Genomic DNA, 22,043 nt, shown 5'->3' with positions numbered 1-22,043 from the left:
GATCAGCTCTCCTACTCTGAGACTTTTTGTATACGTGCCACTTTGAGAACATAAGAGTGTGTATTTAATGTATCCTGTCCCCTCTCTCTCTCAGGGACATCATGATCACCCACTTTGAGCCGTCCATCTCCTACGAGGAGCTGTATGGGGAGGTCAAAGACATGTGCTGCATGGACAACGACCAGCTCTTCACCATGAAGTGGATCGACGAAGAAGGTTTGTTTACCGTAGTTCTCCTTCTAAATATGTGTTTATTTATTATGGATCACCATGTAGTTCCTGCCAAGGCAGCAGCTACTCTTCCTGGGGTTTATTATGGATCACCATGTAGTTCCTGCCATGGCAGCAGCTACTCTTCCTGGGGTTTATTAAGGATCACCATGTAGTTCCTGCCAAGGCAGCAGCTACTCTTCCTGGGGTTTATTATGGATCACCATTTAGTTCTGCCAAGGCAGCAGCTACTCTTCCTGGGGTTTATTAAGGATCACCATTAGTTCCTGCCATGGCAGCAGCTACTCTTCCTGGGGTTTATTATGGATCACCATGTAGTTCCTGCCAAGGCAGCAGCTACTCTTCCTGGGGTTTATTAATTAAGGATCACCATTTAAGGTAGCAGCTACTCTTCCTGGGGTTTATTAAGGATCACCATGTAGTTCCTGCCATGGCAGCAGCTACTCTTCCTGGGGTTTATTAATTAAGGATCACCATTTAAGGTAGCAGCTACTCTTCCTGGGGTTTATTAAGGATCACCATGTAGTTCCTGCCAAGGCAGCAGCTACTCTTCCTGGGGTTTATTAATTAAGGATCACCATTTAAGGTAGCAGCTACTCTTCCTGGGGTTTATTAAGGATCACCATGTAGTTCCTGCCAAGGCAGCAGCTACTCTTCCTGGGGTTTTAATAAGGATCACCATGTAGTTCCTGCCAAGGCAGCAGCTACTCTTCCTGGAGTCCAGCAACATTAAGGCAGTTTATACAATTTTAATAAACATTACAATACAAAACAAACTATATATCCACCTCCATCCATCCATCCATCTTTCTCATTTATTAGAGATGTCTTCATGGGCAGATCTCAGATCACACTCATTGTGACTAGCCAGAAGTATCACTATGTAGAGATACGGGTGTGGTTTGATATGCAGAGAGAAGGCAGTGGTGGGTGTGCCTTTAGGGGAGATGGAGAATGAACTGTGTTTTGTATTTGACTTTATACGATGATTTAAGAGTAACCTTGTTTGGAGTAGTGATGAACAAACTGGGCTGGCTACCCAGAAAATAAGTGTTGCTGGTTGCAAACTTTATTTCCAAAGTGACACGACAAGATAAGTTGTATAACTGAAAGGTTTTTGTTTTGCGTTTCATATATATATATATATATATATATATGTGTGTGTGTGTGTGTGTGTGTATGATCATTTTATTTGGATACAGCAAATACGGTGTCTTGTAAGCCCATGTGGGCTGGGTGTGATGAAGATGCATGACTCGATCTCTCTATCTTATACTCCACTAGGCTCTGAAAAACAAACTTAACATAATGAAGACCGAGACACTGCCTCCACACACACCTACACGCTCTCTGTCTTAGACACGGATATTCAATATTGAGAATATCTCAATAACCTCAGCTTAGAGACATTTTGAGAGTCTTCACTGTAAAAGTAACACACTGGCTTTGTGTTATCTTGTGGTGTTTGGGCAGATTAAATTATTCGGACTATCATATCGGCCTTTGTGACTCTGGTCAGAAGTATTTGTGCACTGAATAGGGAATCGGGTGGTTCCAGTAGGTTTATCTATCATTAGACACTTGGATGTACACGGAGTACACAGTGACCCAGCCATGACCCGTCTCTCCGTCTCTCCGTCTTCCCAGGTGACCCGTGTACAGTATCGTCTCAGCTGGAGCTGGTGGAAGCCCTGAGGCTCTACGAAGTCAACAAAGACTCTGAACTCATCATCCACGGTAACGAGACCTTCTGCATCTGACAACATAGTAAAAATACATAAACCTTCCATTAATAATAAAAAATTTAAAAAACATTTAGTCATTTAGCAGACACTCTTATTCAGAGCGCCTTGCATGAACAATTACGGTGAAGTGCCTTGCTCAAGGGCACATCGTCAGATTTGTCACCATGTCGGCTTGGGGGGAGTCGAACCAGGTACCTTTCAGTTAGTGGCTTGTCGCGCCCAACCTCTAGGCTACCAGCCTTCCCAAATGTATAAACTGTTTTGATACCCAAGGGGAAGTCTTTGCTGGTCTGACAGTGCAGACAACATCACGACAACAGAATAAGTATACTGAGCTTCCATTACATTCAATTCAATGTATTTATTGAATTTAATAAATGTTTGTTTTTTACAACAGCAGACACCATTATAAGTCACACTCTGTCTATTCCACTGATACTCTCCTGCTAACTAGATAAACATCACACAGCCTCACAGACACCAGGAAATAGACCAGTGTTTATAGAGTTGTCTGTCTGTCGGTGCATGTGAGATTGGTTGTCTTTTATCAACACCGGAGAGAAAGCAGGGCCACAGGTTAAGAGCAAGATGGAGGAAGTAGAGGAGAGGGGGGGGGGACCAGAGCAGGAGAGGTGTGGGGGGGGCAGAGCAGGGGTGGGGGAGAGTGGGGGGGGAACAGAGCAGGAGAGTGGGGGTGGGGGACCAGAGCAGGAGAGTGAGGGGGGAGGTGGACCAGAGCAGGAGAGGAGGGGGGAGGTGGAGGATAGGGGGAAGGGCAGAGTCTGCTAGATAATGAGAGCATCCACTCTACCCCACCTCTGGCGCACACACAGGCACGTGTGAGGTAGGAATTGCAACCATGGTTTAATGGTGTCCCTTTCTTCCTTCAGTGTTTCCATGTATCCCAGAGAAGCCTGGCATGCCCTGTCCAGGAGAAGACAGTAAGTCTACATCTCTTGTCCCTTCTATTGTTCTCTGAAGATTGGAGTATCTCTCTGAGACACACACACACACACACATGTGTTCCAGTAATCCCTGTGTTCTTCTCTTCCTCAGAGTCTATATATCGTCGTGGTGCGCGGCGCTGGAGGAAACTCTACTATGCTAGTGGTCATGTCTTCCAACCCAAACGGTTCAACAGGGTGAGAATCCTCTCTGTGTCTGTGTCTCTTTCTCTCATCTCTCTCTCTTCCACTCCATCTCTCATCTCTCTCTCTCTTCCACTCCATCTCTCTGTCCCTGTGTCTCTTTCTCTCTCATCTCTCTCTCATCTCTCTCTCTTCCACTCCATCTGTCTCATCTCTCTCTCTTCCACTCCATCTCTCTGTCCCTGTCTCTTTCTCTCTCATCTCTCTCTCTTCCACTCCATCTCTCTGTCCCTGTGTCTCTTTCTCTCTCATCTCTCTCTCTTCCACTCCATCTCTCTGTCCCTGTGTCTCTTTCTCTCTCATCTCTCTCTCTTCTACTCCATCTCTCTGTCCCTGTGTCTCTTTCTCTCTCATCTCTCTCTCTTCCACTCCATCTCTCTATCTCTGCTGTCCCAATCAGTGACTTAGCTGTATTAATGATAAGTTGATTTTTGAAGGTGGTTGTGATTGTTTTAAATTTGTCTGTTCTCTCCTGTATACTCATGGTAGAGAGCTCACTGTGCCATCTGCACAGACCGTATCTGGGGTCTGGGGAGACAGGGCTACAAATGCATCAACTGCAAACTGCTGGTCCACAAGAAGTGTCACAAACTGGTCAGCGTGGAGTGTGGTAAACAGATCCAGGTGAGATGCAGAGAGCAGGCAGAGCCTGGGGGCCCTGAGTTTTACTTTTCTTCAGTCATGCGGTCAGAGAAACTGTGGGCCCTGAGTTTTTACCTTAGTTCAGTTATGCGGTCAGAGAAACTGTGGGCCCTGAGTTTTACCTTAGGTCAGTTATCCGGTCAGAGAGACTGTGGGCCCTGAGTGTTAACTTGGTTCAGCTATGCGGACAGAGAGACTGTGGGCCCTGAGTGTTAACTTGGTTCAGCTATGCGGACAGAGAGACTGTGGGCCCTGAGTGTTAACTTGGTTCAGCTATGCGGACAGAGAGACTGTGGGCCCTGAGTGTTAACTTGGTTCAGCTATGCGGACAGAGAGACTGTGGGCCCTGAGTGTTAACTTTGTTCAGCTATGCGGACAGAGAGACTGTGGGCCCTGAGTGTTAACTTGGTTCAGCTATGCGGACAGAGAGACTGTGGGCCCTGAGTGTTAACTTGGTTCAGCTATGCGGACAGAGAGACTGTGGGCCCTGAGTGTTAACTTGGTTCAGCTATGCGGACAGAGAGACTGTGGGCCCTGAGTGTTAACTTGGTTCAGCTATGCGGACAGAGAGACTGTGGGCCCTGAGTGTTAACTTGGTTCAGCTATGCGGACAGAGAGACTGTGGGCCCTGAGTGTTAACTTGGGTCAGCTATGCGGACAGAGAGACTGTGGGCCCTGAGTGTTAACTTGGTTCAGCTATGCGGACAGAGAGACTGTGGGCCCTGGACCTACTGTAGTTTCGGACTCATAAAGGACTGACTTGAAATACTTTTTGCCTCCTATTTCTCAATGATTCCTTTTTCTCTGTCGTTCTCTCATATCTCTCCTCTGTCTAGGAGCCCATCATGGGGCCTGATAGGGGGGCCTCCATCACACCATTAGACCACTCTGGACAGCCAGGTAATGCACGCACACCGCCTTGTTAAAGACTTAGATAATTAGCCTTGGTGAGCAAAACTAGGTAAACAATCAAAGACATTTTGGCTAAATGAATAGTTCCTTCAGACCTTAGTCACTAAGTTGCATCTAGCAGGAAGACCGCTTTAATAAGCCCAGTGGCTGGCTGAATGAGAAGGCTTAACATTCCCACTAGGAAGCCTTCTGTATTACTCTCTAGTGTCTAGGGGGAAGCCTTCTGTATCACTCTCTAGTGTCTAGGGGGAAGCCTTCTGTATCACTCTAGTGTCTAGGAGGAAGCCTTCTGTATCACTCTAGTGTCTAGGAGGAAGCCTTCTGTATCACTCTCTAGTGTCTAGGAGGAAGCCTTCTGTATCACTCTAGTGTCTAGGAGGAAGCCCTCTGTATCACTCTCTAGTGTCTAGGAGGAAGCCTTCTGTATCACTCTCTAGTGTCTAGGGGGAAGCCTTCTGTATCACTCTCTAGTGTCTAGGAGGAAGCCTTCTGTATCACTCTCTAGTGTCTAGGAGGAAGCCTTCTGTATCACTCTCTAGTGTCTAGGAGGAAGCCTTCTGTATCACTCTCTAGTGTCTAGGAGGAAGCCTTCTGTATCACACTCTAGTGTCTAGGATGAAGCCTTCTGTATCACTCTCTAGTGTTTAGGAGGAAGCCTTCTGTATCACTATCTAGTGTCTAGGAGGAAGCCTTCTGTATCACTCTCTCGTTCTCTACTCAGGTCCTCAGAACAAAGACTCCAGTGAGAGTCTGAACTCCGATGGAGAAGAGAAAGAGGTGTGTTTGTTGCCAAATGTCTGTGTTTATCTGTCTCTACTTCGTGTCTCTGTCTCTACCTCGTGTCTCTGTCTCACGTCTGTCTCTACCTCGTGTCTCTGGTCTCACGTCTGTCTCTACCTCGTGTCACTGGTCTCACGTCTGTCTCTACCTCGTGTCACTGTCTCACGTCTGTCTCTACCTCGTGTCTCTGGTCTCACGTCTGTCTCTACCTCGTGTCTCTGGTCTCACGTCTGTCTCTACCTCGTGTCTCTGGTCTCACGTCTGTCTCTACCTCGTGTCTCTGGTCTCACGTCTGTCTCTACCTCGTGTCTCTGGTCTCACGTCTGTCTCTACCTCGTGTCTCTGGTCTCACGTCTGTCTCTACCTCGTGTCTCTGGTCTCACGTCTGTCTCTACCTCGTGTCTCTGGTCTCACGTCTGTCTCTACCTCGTGTCACTGGTCTCACGTCTGTCTCTACCTCGTGTCACTGGTCTCACGTCTGTCTCTACCTCGTGTCTCTGGTCTCACGTCTGTCTCTACCTCGTGTCTCTGTCTCACGTCTGTCTCTACCTCGTGTCTCTGTCTCATGTTTAACTCTGTCTCTCTGTCTGTCCTGTAGGCGCGCTGCAGCAGAGACACGGGGAAGTCAGCTTCCAGTCTGGGTCTGGTGGACTTTGATCTGCTGAGCGTGATTGGCCGGGGCAGCTATGCCAAGGTCCTGCTGGTCCGACTCAAGAAGACAGAGAGGATCTACGCCATGAAGGTGGTTAAGAAGGAGCTGGTCAACGACGACGAGGTACTAAACACACACACACACACACACACACACACACACACACACACACACACACACACTGGTACATGTAAACACACACCGATACCTGTAAACACACACACACACACACACACTGGTACATGTAAACACACACTGATACCCGTAAACACACACACACACACACACACACACACACACTTGTACATGTAAACCCACACACAGTTACATTAACACATGATCGACACTTTGACAGGTGCTACCTGATCGATCATCTGTGCCATTTCTCCTCTGTCTGTCTAGTTCTTCTCTCTGTTCAAACCTATCATTATCTGTCCATCAATGGAGATCTGTATCTATTCACTGTGTTCACACATCGTCAGTCTCCTCAGATCACTAGGGCATCCAGTCACTGTGCTTAGAATTCCAGAAATCACTTCTTCTGCAGCCCTCATCAGATGGGAGCAGTCTGTCAACACCATTCACTGTGTTCAGCCATTCTCACTCCTAACATCTTCTGTCTCATTCTGTATCCTGCCTGTCAGTCAGTCTGTCCATCTGTCCTCTGTCAGATGGATGGCTGGTCATTTCTACTAAACTTTTTGTTGTTGTTGTGTTTTAAGACTTGATTTCCAAATGGTGTGTGTGTGTTGTAGGACATTGACTGGGTCCAGACAGAGAAGCACGTGTTTGAGCAGGCGTCCAACCACCCCTTCCTAGTGGGGCTTCACTCCTGTTTCCAGACTGAGAGCAGACTGTTCTTTATCATAGAGTATGTGAACGGAGGAGATCTGATGTTCCACATGCAGAGACAGAGGAAAATACCCGAGGAACACGCCAGGTGAGAACAGTGATGTCATGGCTACACCAGACTTGGAAATAATCCTGGGGGCGTTCCAATCTTACCCGACGAGGTCTGTAGTGCTGTTCTACCTGATAATGAAATGCATCCACCTGGTGTCCCAGGTATAAATCGGTCCCTGATTACAGGGAAACAAATTATACCATTTAAAGCAGTGGAACCTGCTTCGAGGTCCAGATTTTAATTTGAAGGGTATGTCATGTCCGTTCCTCTGAAACGCCCAGGACTACACATCTATTGTTCTCCCCCAGTAGGCTCACGTTGCCAGACGTAAAATTCCCACATCTCCGAACCTAGAACCTTTGGGGCAGGCCACCAGCTCTAGCACACCTGGGGTGTATTCATTATGCCGATTCTGTTGCAAAACGGTTCTTAAATGGACGCAAACGGGGTGAGACCTACCTGAATTTGTCCAATGCCAATAAATTAGCTTTTTAGTTGCAAAATGTTCCGTTTTGGACTAATAATTACACCTCTGATTCTACGAACCAAGGGCTTGGTGATTAGCTGCGTAGCTCTAAGACTGTGGTGGTGGTGGTGGTGTGCGTGTTGAGTCTGACTAGTTCTTCACCATCTCTCTGTGTGTGTCAGGTTTTACTCCGCAGAGATCAGCTTGGCGTTGAACTACCTTCACGAGAGAGGCATCATCTACAGAGACCTCAAACTGGACAACGTGCTGCTGGAGTCGGAGGGACACATCAAACTCACTGACTACGGCATGTGCAAGGTGAGTGTCGAAAGTGTGTCCGTTGCTGTGTTTCTGTCTGTACTGCGTGTGTATCTTTTTGTGTGTCTGTGCGGTTGTAGTTGTCCCTGTATATCTTAAGCTTGTGTGTGTGTGTGTGTGTGTGTCTGTGCGGTTGTAGTTGTCCCTGTATATCTTAAGCTTGTGTGTGTGTGTGTGTGTCTGTGTGGTTGTAGTTGTCCCTGTACATCTTAAGCTTGTGTGTGTGTGTGTGCGGTTGTAGTTGGCCCTGTGCATCTTAAGCTTGTGTGTGTGTGTGTGTGTGCGGTTGTAGTTGTCCCTGTATATCTTAAGCTTGTGTGTCTGTGTGTGTGCGGTTGTAGTTGTCCCTGTATATCTTAAGCTTGTGTGTCTGTGTGTGTGCGGTTGTAGTTGGCCCTGTATATCTTAAGCTTGTGTGTGTGTGTGTGTGTGTCTGTGCGGTTGTAGTTGTCCCTGTATATCTTAAGCTTGTGTGTGTGTCTGTGTGGTTGTAGTTGTCCCTGTACATCTTAAGCTTGTGTGTGTGTGTGTGCGGTTGTAGTTGGCCCTGTGCATCTTAAGCTTGTGTGTGTGTGTGTGTGTGTGTGTGTGTGTGTGTGCGGTTGTAGTTGTCCCTGTATATCTTAAGCTTGTGTGTCTGTGTGTGTGCGGTTGTAGTTGTCCCTGTATATCTTAAGCTTGTGTGTCTGTGTGTGTGTGCGGTTGTAGTTGTCCCTGTATATCTTAAGCTTGTGTGTGTGTGTGTGCGGTTGTAGTTGTCCCTGTATATCTTAAGCTTGTGTGTCTGTGTGTGTGTGCGGTTGTAGTTGTCCCTGTATATCTTAAGCTTGTGTGTGTGTGTGTGTCTGTGCGGTTGTAGTTGTCCCTGTGCATCTTAAGCTTGTGTGTGTGTGTGTGTCTGTGCGGTTGTAGTTGTCCCTGTATATCTTAAGCTTGTGTGTCTGTGTGTGTGTGCGGTTGTAGTTGTCCCTGTATATCTTAAGCTTGTGTGTGTGTGTGTGCGGTTGTAGTTGTCCCTGTATATCTTAAGCTTGTGTGTGTGTCTGTGCGGTTGTAGTTGGCCCTGTATATCTTAAGCTTGTGTGTGTGTCTGTGCGGTTGTAGTTGTCCCTGTATATCTTAAGCTTGTGTGTGTGTGTGTGTCTGTGCGGTTGTAGTTGTCCCTGTATATCTTAAGCTTGTGTGTGTGTCTGTGCGGTTGTAGTTGTCCCTGTATATCTTAAGCTTGTGTGTGTGTGTGTGTGTGCAGTTGTAGTTGTCCCTGTATATCTTAAGCTTGTGTGTGTGTCTGTGCGGTTGTAGTTGTCCCTGTATATCTTAAGCTTGTGTGTCTGTGTGTGTGTGCGGTTGTAGTTGTATATCTTAAGCTTGTGTGTGTGTCTGTGCGGTTGTAGTTGTCCCTGTGCATCTTAAGCTTGCTTATGTGTGTTACATTTGAGTCATTTAGCAGAAGCTCTTATCCAGAGTGACTTACAGCAGTGAGTATATACATTTTCATTCCTCTTATGTACTGGTCCACTGTGGGAATGGGACCCACAACCCTGGCGTTGTAATAAGTGGCATGCTCCAACTGAGCCCCACGGGACCCTGAACGTTGTGAGATGTGTGTGTGCTTCCTGATGCTGTGTAGGAGGGCTTGAGGCCAGGGGACACCACCAGTACGTTCTGTGGGACCCCCAACTACATCGCCCCTGAGATACTGAGAGGAGAGGACTATGGTTTCAGCGTGGACTGGTGGGCTCTGGGGGTGCTGATGTTTGAAATGATGGCTGGACGGTCGCCCTTCGACATTGTAGGAAGCACCGACAACCCAGACCAGAACACAGAAGACTACCTATTCCAAGGTAATGCTGTTAGGACAGGGTCAAAGTTCATGTTATGGAAAGTACTCGTGTTGTTACTCTGTATTGGCCGATCCTCAAGAGAAAGTACGTGGTACTCTCATCAGTCAGTATAAAAGGATCTCTGTGCAACTAGACTTGGGCGGTAAACGGTATATACTGTGTACCGGGTTATTTGGAAATAGCCATGGGATGGTTTTTCACTACCGCTGAAACAATTTCTTTTAAGTTTTTCAATACTTTTTAATATTTGTAGCTACTTTTACAGTAAATACCTGCAGTCAGCTAGTGCAACATGTTAGGAGATGAAGCATATTGCGTTCTGCATTTTACCTGTCACATTATTTTACATTATGAAGCTTACCGTAGTTCCCCCAGAACAGTTGAGCCAGTCACATTATGAAGCTTACCGTAGTTCCCCCAGAACAGTTGAGCCAGTCACATTATTTTACATTATGAAGCTTACCGTAGTTCCCCCAGAACAGTTGAGCCAGTCACATTATGAAGCTTACCGTAGTTCCCCCAGAACAGTTGAGCCAGTCACGTTATTTTACATTATGAAGCTTACCGTGGTTCCCCCAGAACAGTTGAGCCAGTCACATTATGAAGCTTACCGTCGTTCCCCCAGAACAGTTGAGCCAGTCACATTATGAAGCTTACCGTCGTTCCCCCAGAACAGTTGAGCCAGTCACATTATGAAGCTTACCGTAGTTCCCCCAGAACAGTTGAGCCAGTCACGTTATTTTACATTATGAAGCTTACCGTAGTTCCCCCAGAACAGTTGAGCCAGTCACATTATGAAGCTTACCGTCGTTCCCCCAGAACAGTTGAGCCAGTCACATTATTTTACATTATGAAGCTTACCGTAGTTCCCCCAGAACAGTTGAGCCAGTCACATTATTTTACATTATGAAGCTTACCGTAGTTCCCCCAGAACAGTTGAGCCAGTCACATTATTTTACATTATGAAGCTTACCGTAGTTCCCCCAGAACAGTTGAGCCAGTCACATTATTTTACATTATGAAGCTTACCGTAGTTCCCCCAGAACAGTTGAGCCAGTCACATTATTTTACATTATGAAGCTTACCGTAGTTCCCCCAGAACAGTTGAGCCAGTCACATTATTTTACATTATGAAGCTTACCGTAGTTCCCCCAGAACAGTTGAGTCAGTCACATTATTTTACATTATGAAGCTTACCGTAGTTCCCCCAGAACAGTTGAGCCAGTCACATTATGAAGCTTACCGTAGTTCCCCCAGAACAGTTGAGCCAGTCACATTATGAAGCTTACCGTAGTTCCCCCAGAACAGTAGAGCCAGTCACATTATGAAGCTTACCGTAGTTCCCCCAGAACAGTTGAGCCAGTCACATTATGAAGCTTACCGTAGTTCCCCCAGAACAGTTGAGCCAGTCACATTATTTTACATTATGAAGCTTACCGTAGTTCCCCCAGAACAGTTGAGCCAGTCACATTATGAAGCTTACCGTAGTTCCCCCAGAACAGTTGAGCCAGTCACATTATTTTACATTATGAAGCTTACCGTCGTTCCCCCAGAACAGTTGAGCCAGTCACATTATGAAGCTTACCGTCGTTCCCCCAGAACAGTTGAGCCAGTCACGTTATTTTACATTATGAAGCTTACCGTAGTTCCCCCAGAACAGTTGAGCCAGTCACGTTATTTTACATTATGAAGCTTACCGTCGTTCCCCCAGAACAGTTGAGCCAGTCACGTTATTTCACATTATGAAGCTTACCGTAGTTCCCCCAGAACAGTTGAGCCAGTCACGTTATTTCACATTATGAAGCTTACCGTAGTTCCCCCAGAACAGTTGAGCCAGTCACATTATTTTACATTATGAAGCTTACCGTAGTTCCCCCAGAACAGTTGAGCCAGTCACATTATTTTACATTATGAAGCTTACCGTAGTTCCCCCAGAACAGTTGAGCCAGTCACATTATGAAGCTGACCGTGGTTCCCCCAGAACAGTTGAGCCAGTCACATTATGAAGCTGACCGTGGTTCCCCCAGAACAGTTGAGCCAGTCACATTATGAAGCTTACCGTGGTTCCCCCAGAACAGTTGAGCCAGTCACATTATGAAGCTTACCGTGGTTCCCCCAGAACAGTTGAGCCAGTCACATTATGAAGCTTACCGTGGTTCCCCCAGAACAGTTGAGCCAGTCACATTATGAAGCTTACCGTGGTTCCCCCAGAACAGTTGAGCCAGTCACATTATGAAGCTTACCGTGGTTCCCCCAGAACAGTTGAGCCAGTCACATTATGAAGCTTACCGTGGTTCCCCCAGAACAGTTGAGCCAGTCACGTGTGTTTTGTAAATAGCACAACTGGAGAAAGCGGGAGCTGGTGAGTTCAGCTGTGTAGTGACTGGTTGCGTTTCCTATCGAGTGCTCAGGGACTGCAACTATAGTTTCCCTTCACAGAAAATACATTCGCGCAACGTATTGGGAAGAAATTCGCTTCATTGTCATCAGTGACAACAGAAGTCCAACACTATCTGGCTGTAAGTCAATTCTTACAATGAAAAAGCAAGGTCTTCTTTTGTTGTTGCAAGAAACGATGCATGGCCATCATATTTCTAATGTTTATCACAGAACACATGTAGCCAGCTACATTTCCTAATGTTTTGTTTAAAGTTAATCTTGCGTCTTACCGGAGGAAAATAGTCTGTCGACACTGAGAGAAGTAGCTACACGTCAGTCGTTGTCTTTTGATATCCGTTCGTGGATTGTCATCCGAGTGGAAAAGTGCAACTGAAGCACAAAATTAGTTTGACAACGAACAGTAAATTACAATAATACGCATTTTAGATCTGCGTTTACTGAAACGCAACGAGTAATTCTGTTTTAACTCGACTCCTAAGTTTAACTTGCTATTTATCTAAGTAAGTGGCTGAATTAATAAGGGCCTCATATTGTGTTAGCTGTCTGCCATGTTTGAGAAGTCAAAGCTCTCTCGGGATGAGTTATCTGTACAGCTGTCGTTGCAGCTTGATCTCCTGTCGGCTCCTCCCCCATCTTCTCTGAGCAGAGCAAGCAGGCCTGTTGCCCTAGCAACTCCACACAGACACGGTGTGTACACAGCAGGCCTGTTGCCCTAGCGACTCTAGACAGACACGGTGTGTACACAGCAGGCCTGTTGCCCTAGCGACTCCAGACACAGTGTGTACACAGCAGGCCTGTTGCCCTAGCGACTCCAGACAGACAGTGTGTACACAGCAGGCCTGTTGCCCTAGCGACTCCAGACAGACACAGTGTGTACACAGCAGGCCTGTTGCCCTAGCGACTCCACACAGACAGTGTGTACACAGCAGGCCTGTTGCCCTAGCGACTCCACACAGACAGTGTATACACAGCAGGCCTGTTGCCCTAGCGACTCCACACAGACAGTGTATACACAGCAGGCCTGTTGCCCTAGCGACTCCACACAGACACGGTGTGTACACAACAGGCCTGTTGCCCTAGCGACTCCAGACTCCACACACACGGTGTATACACAGCACTATTCCTCCTTCAGACAAACATGGGTCTCAACAATGCTCATTTGCATAATGTCTCTCGTTCACATTCGCTTGTAAATATCTGAACTCACCAAAAATGACATTCAGTAGCTCCTACCTAATATATGTACAGTTTTATGAGTGGGATTACCCGTCTTTGTAATTCGTTTATTTCTTTGTTTGGGCTCGTTAGCATATTTAGCTAGCAGCATCCATTGAAATGTGCTATTACTTGTGCTAATTTTGTTAGCATTCTGGTAATGGACACCCAATTGTCTTTTTGTTTGTCTGTTTATGACGCCCTGTTGTGTACTAAGCCAGTAATACAGTACATCCCGGGGGACGGTAGGAATATCTGTGTACTGCCAACCCTACTGTGCACCTCTAGTCAAAAGTCTGATTGTGCTGGCCGGGATAGTGGTAATGCTGCAGTGCCTGACACATGTCCACAGTGTCAGCATATCAGTTTCAATAAGGTATTTTTCACAGCCGCTCTCTTTGTATCCACTCTGTCACTATTGTAAAAGCCCTCTCAAAATCTAATCTAATCTCTCTCCTCCTCTGTAGTAATATTGGAAAAACAGATCAGGATTCCTCGATCGTTGTCAGTCAAAGCTGCCAGCGTCCTCAAGGGCTTTCTCAACAAGGTAACTACTGCACACTCCTGCCTCCTCTCTCTCCCTCCCTCCCTCCCTCCTCTCCCTCCCTCCCTCCTCCTCTCCCTCCCTCCCTCCCTCCCTCCCTCCCTCCCTCCCTCCCTCCCTCCCTCCCTCCCTCCCTCCCTCCCTCCCTCCCTCCCTCCCTCCCTCCCTCCCTCCCTCCCTCCCTCTCTCCCTCTCTCCCTCTCTCCCTCTCTCCCTCTCTCCCTCCCTCCCTCTCCCTCCCTCCTCTCCCTCCCTCCCTCCCTCCCTCCTCTCCCTCCCTCCCTCCTCTCCCTCTCGCCTCTCTCCCTCCCGCCTTTCTCCCTCCCGCCTCTCTCCCTCCCGACTCCCTCCCGACTCCCTCTCTCCCTCCCGACTCCCTCCCTCTCTCCCTCCCGACTCTCTCCCTCCTCCCCTCCCTCCCTCCCTCCCTCCCTCCCGCCTCCTCTCTCTCTCCTCTCCCTCCCGCCTCCTCTCTCTCCCTCCTGCCTCCTCTCTCTCCCTCCCTCCTGTCTGTCTCATTATGTATGTTGTAATTTTTTCTCACACCCTTTTCTTTGTTGCTCTCCCTCTCTTCCACTTCTCCCTCCCTCTCTTCTATCTCTCAGGAACCTAAGGAGAGGCTAGGTTGTCACCCCCAGACGGGCTTCGCTGACATCATGGGTCATCCCTTCTTCCGAAACGTAGACTGGGACCTTGTGAGTCATCGTGTCTTCTTTCTTTCGCACTTCTATCTTTCTCTGTCTGTCTTTTCTGTGTTCTATCAGTGTTCTCTGGTGTTGAGGTGGGTTAGAACGCCATGATCCAACAGAGACAAGAGACGGTGAATCATTGTTTTCATTCAAACAAAATTCTCACCAATGATAATTAACTTCAACACTGTGAACGACGGACAGTGAGACAAATCAACTCATATACTGTTTCCACTAGCGGTCGACCGATTTATGATTTTTTAAAATTAATTAATTAATTAATCGCATGATTTTTATTTATTTATTTGTAATAATGAGAATTACAACAATACTGAATGAACACTTATTTTAACTTAATATAATACATCAATAAAATCAATTTAGCCTCAATAAATAATGAAACATGTTCAATTTGGTTTAAATAATGCAAAAACAAAGTGTTGGAGAAGAAAGTAAAAGTGCAATATGTGCCATGTAAGAAAGCTAACGTTTAAGTTCCTTGCTCAGAACATGAGAACATATGAAAGCTGGTGGTTCCTTTTAACATGAGTCTTCAATATTCCCAGGTAAGAAGTTTTAGGTTGAAGTTATTATAGGACTATTTCCCTCTATACCATTTGTATTTCATTAACCATTGACTATTGGATGTTCTTATAGGTACTTTAGTATTGCCAGTGTAACAATATATCTTCCGTCCCTCTCCTCGCTCCTCCCTGGGCTCGAACCAGGAACACATCGACAACAGCCACCCTCGAAGCAGCTTTACCCATGCAGAGCAAGGGAAACAACCACTGCAAGGCTCAGAGCGAGTGACATTTTAAACGCTATTAGCGCGCGTTAACTAGCTAGCAATTTCACTTCGGTTACACCAGCCTCATCTCGGGAGTTGATAGGCTTGAAGTCATAAACAGCGCAATGCTTGGCGCACAACGAAGAGCTGCTGGCAAATCGCTCAGTCAGATACTTAGATACTTGTATGCTTGTATGCTCAGTCAGATTATACACAACGCAGGACACGCTAGATAATATCTAGTAATATCATCAACCATGTGTAGTTAACTACTGATTATGATAGTTTTTTATAAGATAAGTTTAATGCTAGCTAGCACCTTACCTTGGCTTACTGCATTCGCGTAACAGGCAAACTCCTTGTGGAGTGCAACGAGAGAGAGGCAGGTCGTTATTGCGTTGGACTAGTTAACTGTAAGGTTGCAAGATTGGATCCCCCGAGCTGACAATGTGAAAATATGTTGTTCTGTCCCTGAACGAGGCAGTTAACCCACTGTTCCCAGGCCGTCATTGAAAATAAGAATGTGTTCTTAACTGACTTGCCTAGTTAAATAAAGGTATAAAAATAAATAATAATATTTAAATCGGCAAATCGGCGCCCAAAAATACAGATTTCCGATTGTTATGAAAACTTGAAATCGGCCCTAATTAATCGGCCAATCCGATGAATCTGTCGACCTCTAGTTTCCACATAGTTGAGGGTCATCAACTTAGACAAGCCCAGACAGTCTCCTTTCCCACCAGGGAACAAGACAGGCCAATGGGATGTATTGGTTCTCTAAGGGCAGGTTTCTCAGACTCATATTAAACCCATTCCTGGACCAAGTGGTTCTGTTGTAGTGAGATGTTCACCACCAATAAGCAGCAGCAGACACCAGGGTTGGGGTCAATTCAGATTTTCAATATTCTGGAAAAATGGAAATGGAATTTCAGTTGACTTCCTGAATTGTAAAGGAATTGACTCCCAACCATGGTAATGGGCCAGACATACTCCCAAGGCAATCTCCCTAGTTCCACCCACCTGCCAGCTAAACAAACAGGCTGGCCTCTAGACATGCCTCCAGTCCCAGACCAGCTGAGGAGCAGCCTGACCTCTTTCCCCTGTTTGGTCTGGACTGCTGCTGTACTGACTGGCTGACTGGCTCTCTGTCTGGAAGGATCAGGTTACACTGCTGGGCTGCCTCCCCCTCCACTCAGTCTCACCTCATAAACAACAGGTGGCAGCCAGCCCATGCAGTACTCTAGTCTACCTGCATGGGGGGCAGTACTGGGTCAACACACTGCAGGCTGTCTGTCTGGCCTGAGTTTACAGTGGAGTTTTCACTAAGCCACAGCACAGTCACTAATATCGTTTCAGAGAGAAACAGGGAGATTGGCTTTTGGTAAAATCATTTTTGTTAGACAGTTTCATACACTGAACCCATTTTCTTTTCACTGTTTTATTTCTTTACACACACACACACACACACACACACACACACACACACACACACACACACACACACACACCTTTTCCCCACCATTGGTTAGAGCCTGTAAGTGAGCATTTCACTGTAAGGTCTACACCTGTTGTATTCGGGACATGTGACAAATAAAGTTTGATTTGATTTGAAGTCTTGTTTGTAAATAATGCTTGTTGGTTGAAACATGGTGCTTGCAGTATAAAGTTGGCTCTAAGTAGTTTTGGATAAAAGCATTTAGCTAAATAGCTTCATGTACATTATTTTAAAAGAGTATCAAGGTGTGTGTGTGTGTGTGTGTGTGTGTGTCTGCCCGCCCTCTGACCCCATTGCCTTGTGTTGTTTCAGATGGAACAAAAGCAGGTGGCTCCTCCATTCAAACCCAACATCTCAGGAGAGTTTGGACTGGACAGCTTCGACACCCAGTTTACCAACGAGCCTATCCAGCTCACGCCTGATGACGAGTGAGTGTCCTAATGGCTGGCTGGGCAGACTGTCTCTGTCTGGCGCTGTCTGTCTCTGTCTGGCGCTGTCTGGCGCTGTCTGTCTCTGTCTGGCGCTGTCTGTCTCTGTCTGGCGCTGTCTGTCTCTGTCTGGCGCTGTCTGTCTCTGTCTGGCGCTGTCTGTCTCTGTCTGGCGCTGTCTGTCTCTGTCTGGCGCTGTCTGTCTCTGTCTGGCGCTGTCTGTCTCTGTCTGGCGCTGTCTCTGTCTGGCGCTGTCTGGCGCTGTCTGTCTCTGTCTGTCTCTGTCTGGCTCTGTCTGTCTCTGTCTGGCGCTGTCTGGCGCTGTCTGTCTCTGTCTGTCTCTGTCTGGCGCTGTCTGTCTCTGTCTGGCTCTGTCTGGCGCTGTCTGTCGCTGTCTGGCTCTGTCTGGCTCTGTCTGGCGCTGTCTGGCGCTGTCTGGCGCTGTCTGGCGCTGTCTGGCGCTGTCTGGCTCTGTCTGGCGCTGTCTGGCGCTGTCTGTCTCTGTCTGGCGCTGTCTGTCTCTGTCTGGCGCTGTCTGGCGCTGTCTGGCGCTGTCTGTCTCTGTCTGGCGCTGTCTGGCTCTGTCTGGCTCTGTCTGGCCCTGTCTGTCTCTGTCTGTCTCTGTCTGGCTCTGTCTGGCTCTGTCTGGCTCTGTCTGGCCCTGTCTGGCTCTGTCTGTCTCTGTCTGGCGCTGTCTGGCTCTGTCTGTCTCTGTCTGGCCCTGTCTGGCTCTGTCTGTCTCTGTCTGGCGCTGTCTGTCTCTGTCTGTCTCTGTCTGGCTCTGTCTGGCGCTGTCTGGCGCTGTCTGGCGCTGTCTGTCGCTGTCTGTCGCTGTCTGTCGCTGTCTGGCTCTGTCTGGCTCTGTCTGGCGCTGTCTGGCGCTGTCTGGCGCTGTCTGGCGCTGTCTGGCGCTGTCTGGCTCTGTCTGGCTCTGTCTGGCGCTGTCTGGCGCTGTCTGGCGCTGTCTGTCTCTGTCTGGCGCTGTCTGGCTCTGTCTGGCTCTGTCTGGCCCTGTCTGTCTCTGTCTGGCTCTGTCTGTCTCTGTCTGGCCCTGTCTGGCCCTGTCTGGCTCTGTCTGGCTCTGTCTGGCCCTGTCTGGCCCTGTCTGGCCCTGTCTCTGTCTGTCTCTGTCTGGCTCTGTCTGTCTCTGTCTGGCTCTGTCTGGCCCTGTCTGGCGCTGTCTGGCCCTGTCTGGCGCTGTCTGGCGCTGTCTGTCATTCTTCATGAATCAGTTTTATTTATTTGATTCATCTTCATTTAAACAGGGAGTCACTCTTTTACAAGAGAGCCCTGAATACATTTACAATAAAACCCACTATTATAATAATAATACACGTTAAACATATTTAAGAAAAGCAATCTCATTCGTTTACATAAGTCTCCAGTCAATCATTTTAAATGTCTGAAAGGAATTTTGTGTATTGATCCACACACAAAGGGCAGGAACAACTCTAATCAGATTTTCCTAACTCCATGGAGACCAACGGGATCTCCAGAGATATCCACCCCTGAGAACGGATTTGGTCATTATGTTTGTCTAAATGAAGTGATGTACAGTGGAAGTTTCTGCCAGACTGCTTTGTAAATAAATTAGAGACCAGTGCAGATATCTTTACAGACAGAGGTCCATCCCTCATGTTTATAAAGAATACCATGAGTCCTAAAAACGTCTTGCTGAATGGGGTACTGAATGGTTTCAAAACAGAGGCTGCCTATGATGGAGGTTACTAGACCTGTGAATGACTTCCTGATCAGCGCGGTCATAGGACGACCCCCTTAACCTCTGTTCCTTTCCTGTTTTCCAGTGACGCGGTGAAGAAGATCGACCAGTCGGAGTTCGAAGGGTTCGAGTACATCAACCCTCTGCTGATGTCGGCCGAGGAGTGTGTGTGAACTAGGGAGTGTGTGGGAGTGGACAGAGCACGCCACCTCGTGTCCTCGACGACGTCGTCACTAGTTAGCTCTGCATGGTTACCAGACTACCCGGCAATGACATCATCAAAGAGCGTCCTGCTGTTGAATAGAGAGAGGCGGAGAGCCACCGAGGCTCTCAGACAAGAGACACTAACTTGCCAAACCAATCTCACATAGTGTGTCACAAATGGCACCTTATCCTCGACGTGTAGTGCACTAGGGAATGGGGTGCCATTTTCCCTCCCTGCCGCCTCCTCTCTCTCCCTCCCCGCCTCCTCTCCCTCCTTTCCCTTTCACAAATGGCACCTTATCCTCTACGTGTAGTGCACTAGGGAATGGGGTGCCATTTTCCCTCCCTGCCGCCTCCTCTCCCTCCCTCCCGCCTCCTCTCCCTCCTTTCCCTTTCACAAATGGCACCTTATCCTCTATGTGTAGTGCACTAGGGAATGGGGTGCCATTTTGGACGAACGTCACTGTCCTTTTTTTTTTTTTTACCACTAGTCTTTTAAAACTACTTTCTCTCTCAATTATTTTTGTATTGATGTATCAAATCCGCACTGATTTCCTCGTTGGTCATCAGAGTGCAGGCTCTCAGTAGCCAATGAGGCTTGGAGGTTGGTTACCTAGGTTACTGGACACAAAGGGAAGGGGGGGACACACACACACAGACGGTCCACAGAGAACAAACTAACCATCCTCTCTTCTTCCCAGCTTGGAGGTTGGTTAAATGCATATTTTATTTGTACATAATAAGAATGATGTTTAGCCAAGACCTTTTAACCCCAAGCCAGATCACCAGGGAACATAGTTGAAAACGGTTTCATGTTCACTACATGTATCATGATGAGCGTTGTTGCAGCACCATGTTTGTAGAGGACTGAAGAAGAACAACAGCATTTAAAAAAACAACAACCTATATATATTTTTCTCGTTTTATTTAATGAAATGGCAGTCTATGTACGCTGGTCAATGTCCCCAACGTGTTACGCCGTCGTCAAGCCCGTTGGCTCACTTATTGTTTACGTTTTGCAGTAGTATTCGTGGCAACTTCCAGGACGGAGACGGTTCCAAGTTAAAGCGATTGCCGTCTCAGCAGCCAACCAACACTAACTAACGTAGATACTGACAAAAGGCACATGTCAAATGGCATCCTATACTATATAAAGAACGCAACAAAAGTACTCTACAATAACACTGCGAGATTTAGAGTTAGGGTGCTGTTATGGATACAACCACACTGTGAATGAAAGAGTTTACTGTGAGGAGAAGATTTGGATACGAGTGGGCTGGACCACTAGCTGAGTTTAGTTATATGTCCCAAATGACACACTATGCCCAATCTAGCGCACTACGTTTGGTCATAGCCCTATGTGCCCTGGTCAAAACTAGTGCACAATTATATATATTTTTTTTACCTTTATTTAACTAGGCAAGTCAGTTAAGAACAAATTCTTATTTACAATGACGGCCTAGGAACAGTGGGTTAACTGCCTTGTTCAGGGGCAGAACGACAGATTTCTACCTTGTCAGCTCGGGGATTCGATCTTGCAGCCTTTCGGTTACTAGTCCAACGCTCTCACTAGTTAGCTCTGCATGGTTACCAGACTACCCGGCGATGACATCATCAAAGAGCGTCCTGCTGTTGAATAGAGAGAGGCGGAGAGCCGCCGGGCCTCTCAGACGACAATAGACACTAACTTGCCAAACCAATCTCACCTTATACTCTACGTGTAGTGCACTAGGGAATGGGGTGCCATTTTGGGACGAAAGTCATTCTTGCCATTTGGGACACAACCTAGTAGTTTATGCAATCTGTCGTTGACAAAGAACCAAAACAATATTTTCTAAAGGAGAAAGAAAAGTTGTTAAATATGTTTTGTCGTTTACAGTGGTACAGTATATACACACACAGTAGGAAAAGCTGGTGTCCTAATATTAGCCAGGAAAAGTTTATTTTTTTTCCCCTCTCTGTTCATTTTTTTAATAAAATGCCTTTCTGAAACTCTTTTGTTTATATATCTGTTTTCACAATATTTAAAAAAAAGTTTCTCCAGTTTTCTCAAGTCCATGTCTGTGAATCAGTTTGAATATGAATGATAAGGATGGAGTCAGACCGTCGATTCGATCTCCTGGACCACTTCGGACCACTACAGATGACGCTCTTGAAAGAGATTTTCATCAAATCTAATAAGAAACACTATCAAAGCATTTAACAGCTTCGATTTATAGTCCGAGTTCTGAATAGAGGTTTAAAAAAAATAAAAAATGATTAGTCTCAAATGGCACCCTATGCCCTATATAGCACACTACTTTAGATCAGAGCTCTATGGGACCTGGTGGGAAAAAAATAAGTGCACTAAATGGGGAATAGGGTGCCATTTAAGGTGACGATTGGGATGTTACCAAAGTGTTTTAAAGTGGTGCCAAGTGGTGATTGGAGGAACAAACAACTCTTCAGAATTTTTATCATGTTACTTTATATTGCAACGTATTTTTGTTACTTAAAAAAATATATATATTAAAAAATAAAATGTGCTGTTTCTCTAATGATTGATCGCTACATTGATTGGTGATTATTGTTATTGTGTGAAACCTGTTTGAAAACACTTTGATGGGGATGATGTGTGATTTCATCCAGAGGTGCCTACTGAAATGCTTAACAGGATGTAAAAAAACTGATTTCTCAAAATAAACATTTTTATTTCCCTCCCTGTCTGTTGCTGTTTGTCCCTGCTACTGGTTGTCTCGTGCTGTTGCTTTTCGTCTGTCTCTCTGTTCATTGGTCTGTTGGTGTGTCTTTCGCTGTTCGTCTGTCAGTGTGTGTCTATGTCCGTCTGGCTGGCTCGCTGTGTCTGTTTATCTGCCTGTTTGTCCTGTCCATCGCTGTCTGCCTGACTAGGTGTCCGTCTCTGTCAATCTCTGTCTG

At 46.7% G+C, this 22,043-nt stretch overlaps 1 protein-coding gene across 2 annotated transcripts in view; it reads left to right on the top strand.

The window, feature by feature from the left end:
• The window catches only part of LOC109874781 (protein kinase C iota type-like), a 45,592-nt gene extending 23,769 nt beyond the window's left edge, over positions 1-21,823 (top strand). For both annotated transcript variants that reach the window (XM_031810591.1, XM_031810590.1), the window contains 15 exons: positions 95-216; positions 1,879-1,968; positions 2,867-2,917; positions 3,033-3,118; positions 3,614-3,748; positions 4,603-4,666; positions 5,400-5,455; positions 6,057-6,233; positions 6,866-7,050; positions 7,663-7,798; positions 9,429-9,642; positions 13,725-13,804; positions 14,407-14,496; positions 17,088-17,203; positions 19,009-21,823. In XM_031810591.1, coding sequence (XP_031666451.1) covers positions 95-216; positions 1,879-1,968; positions 2,867-2,917; positions 3,033-3,118; positions 3,614-3,748; positions 4,603-4,666; positions 5,400-5,455; positions 6,057-6,233; positions 6,866-7,050; positions 7,663-7,798; positions 9,429-9,642; positions 13,725-13,804; positions 14,407-14,496; positions 17,088-17,203; positions 19,009-19,096 — 1,690 coding nt within the window. In that variant the 3' untranslated portion in view covers positions 19,097-21,823. The remainder of the gene's footprint in view (positions 1-94; positions 217-1,878; positions 1,969-2,866; positions 2,918-3,032; positions 3,119-3,613; positions 3,749-4,602; positions 4,667-5,399; positions 5,456-6,056; positions 6,234-6,865; positions 7,051-7,662; positions 7,799-9,428; positions 9,643-13,724; positions 13,805-14,406; positions 14,497-17,087; positions 17,204-19,008) is intronic.
• The last annotated feature ends 220 nt before the right edge of the window (positions 21,824-22,043 follow it).

The sequence above is a fragment of the Oncorhynchus kisutch genome, linkage group LG30 (genome assembly GCF_002021735.2).
Source record: "Oncorhynchus kisutch isolate 150728-3 linkage group LG30, Okis_V2, whole genome shotgun sequence".
NCBI lineage: Eukaryota > Metazoa > Chordata > Actinopteri > Salmoniformes > Salmonidae > Oncorhynchus > Oncorhynchus kisutch.
Note: the sequence above shows the minus strand (reverse complement) of the source record. Positions and strands in the feature narration are given on the sequence as shown.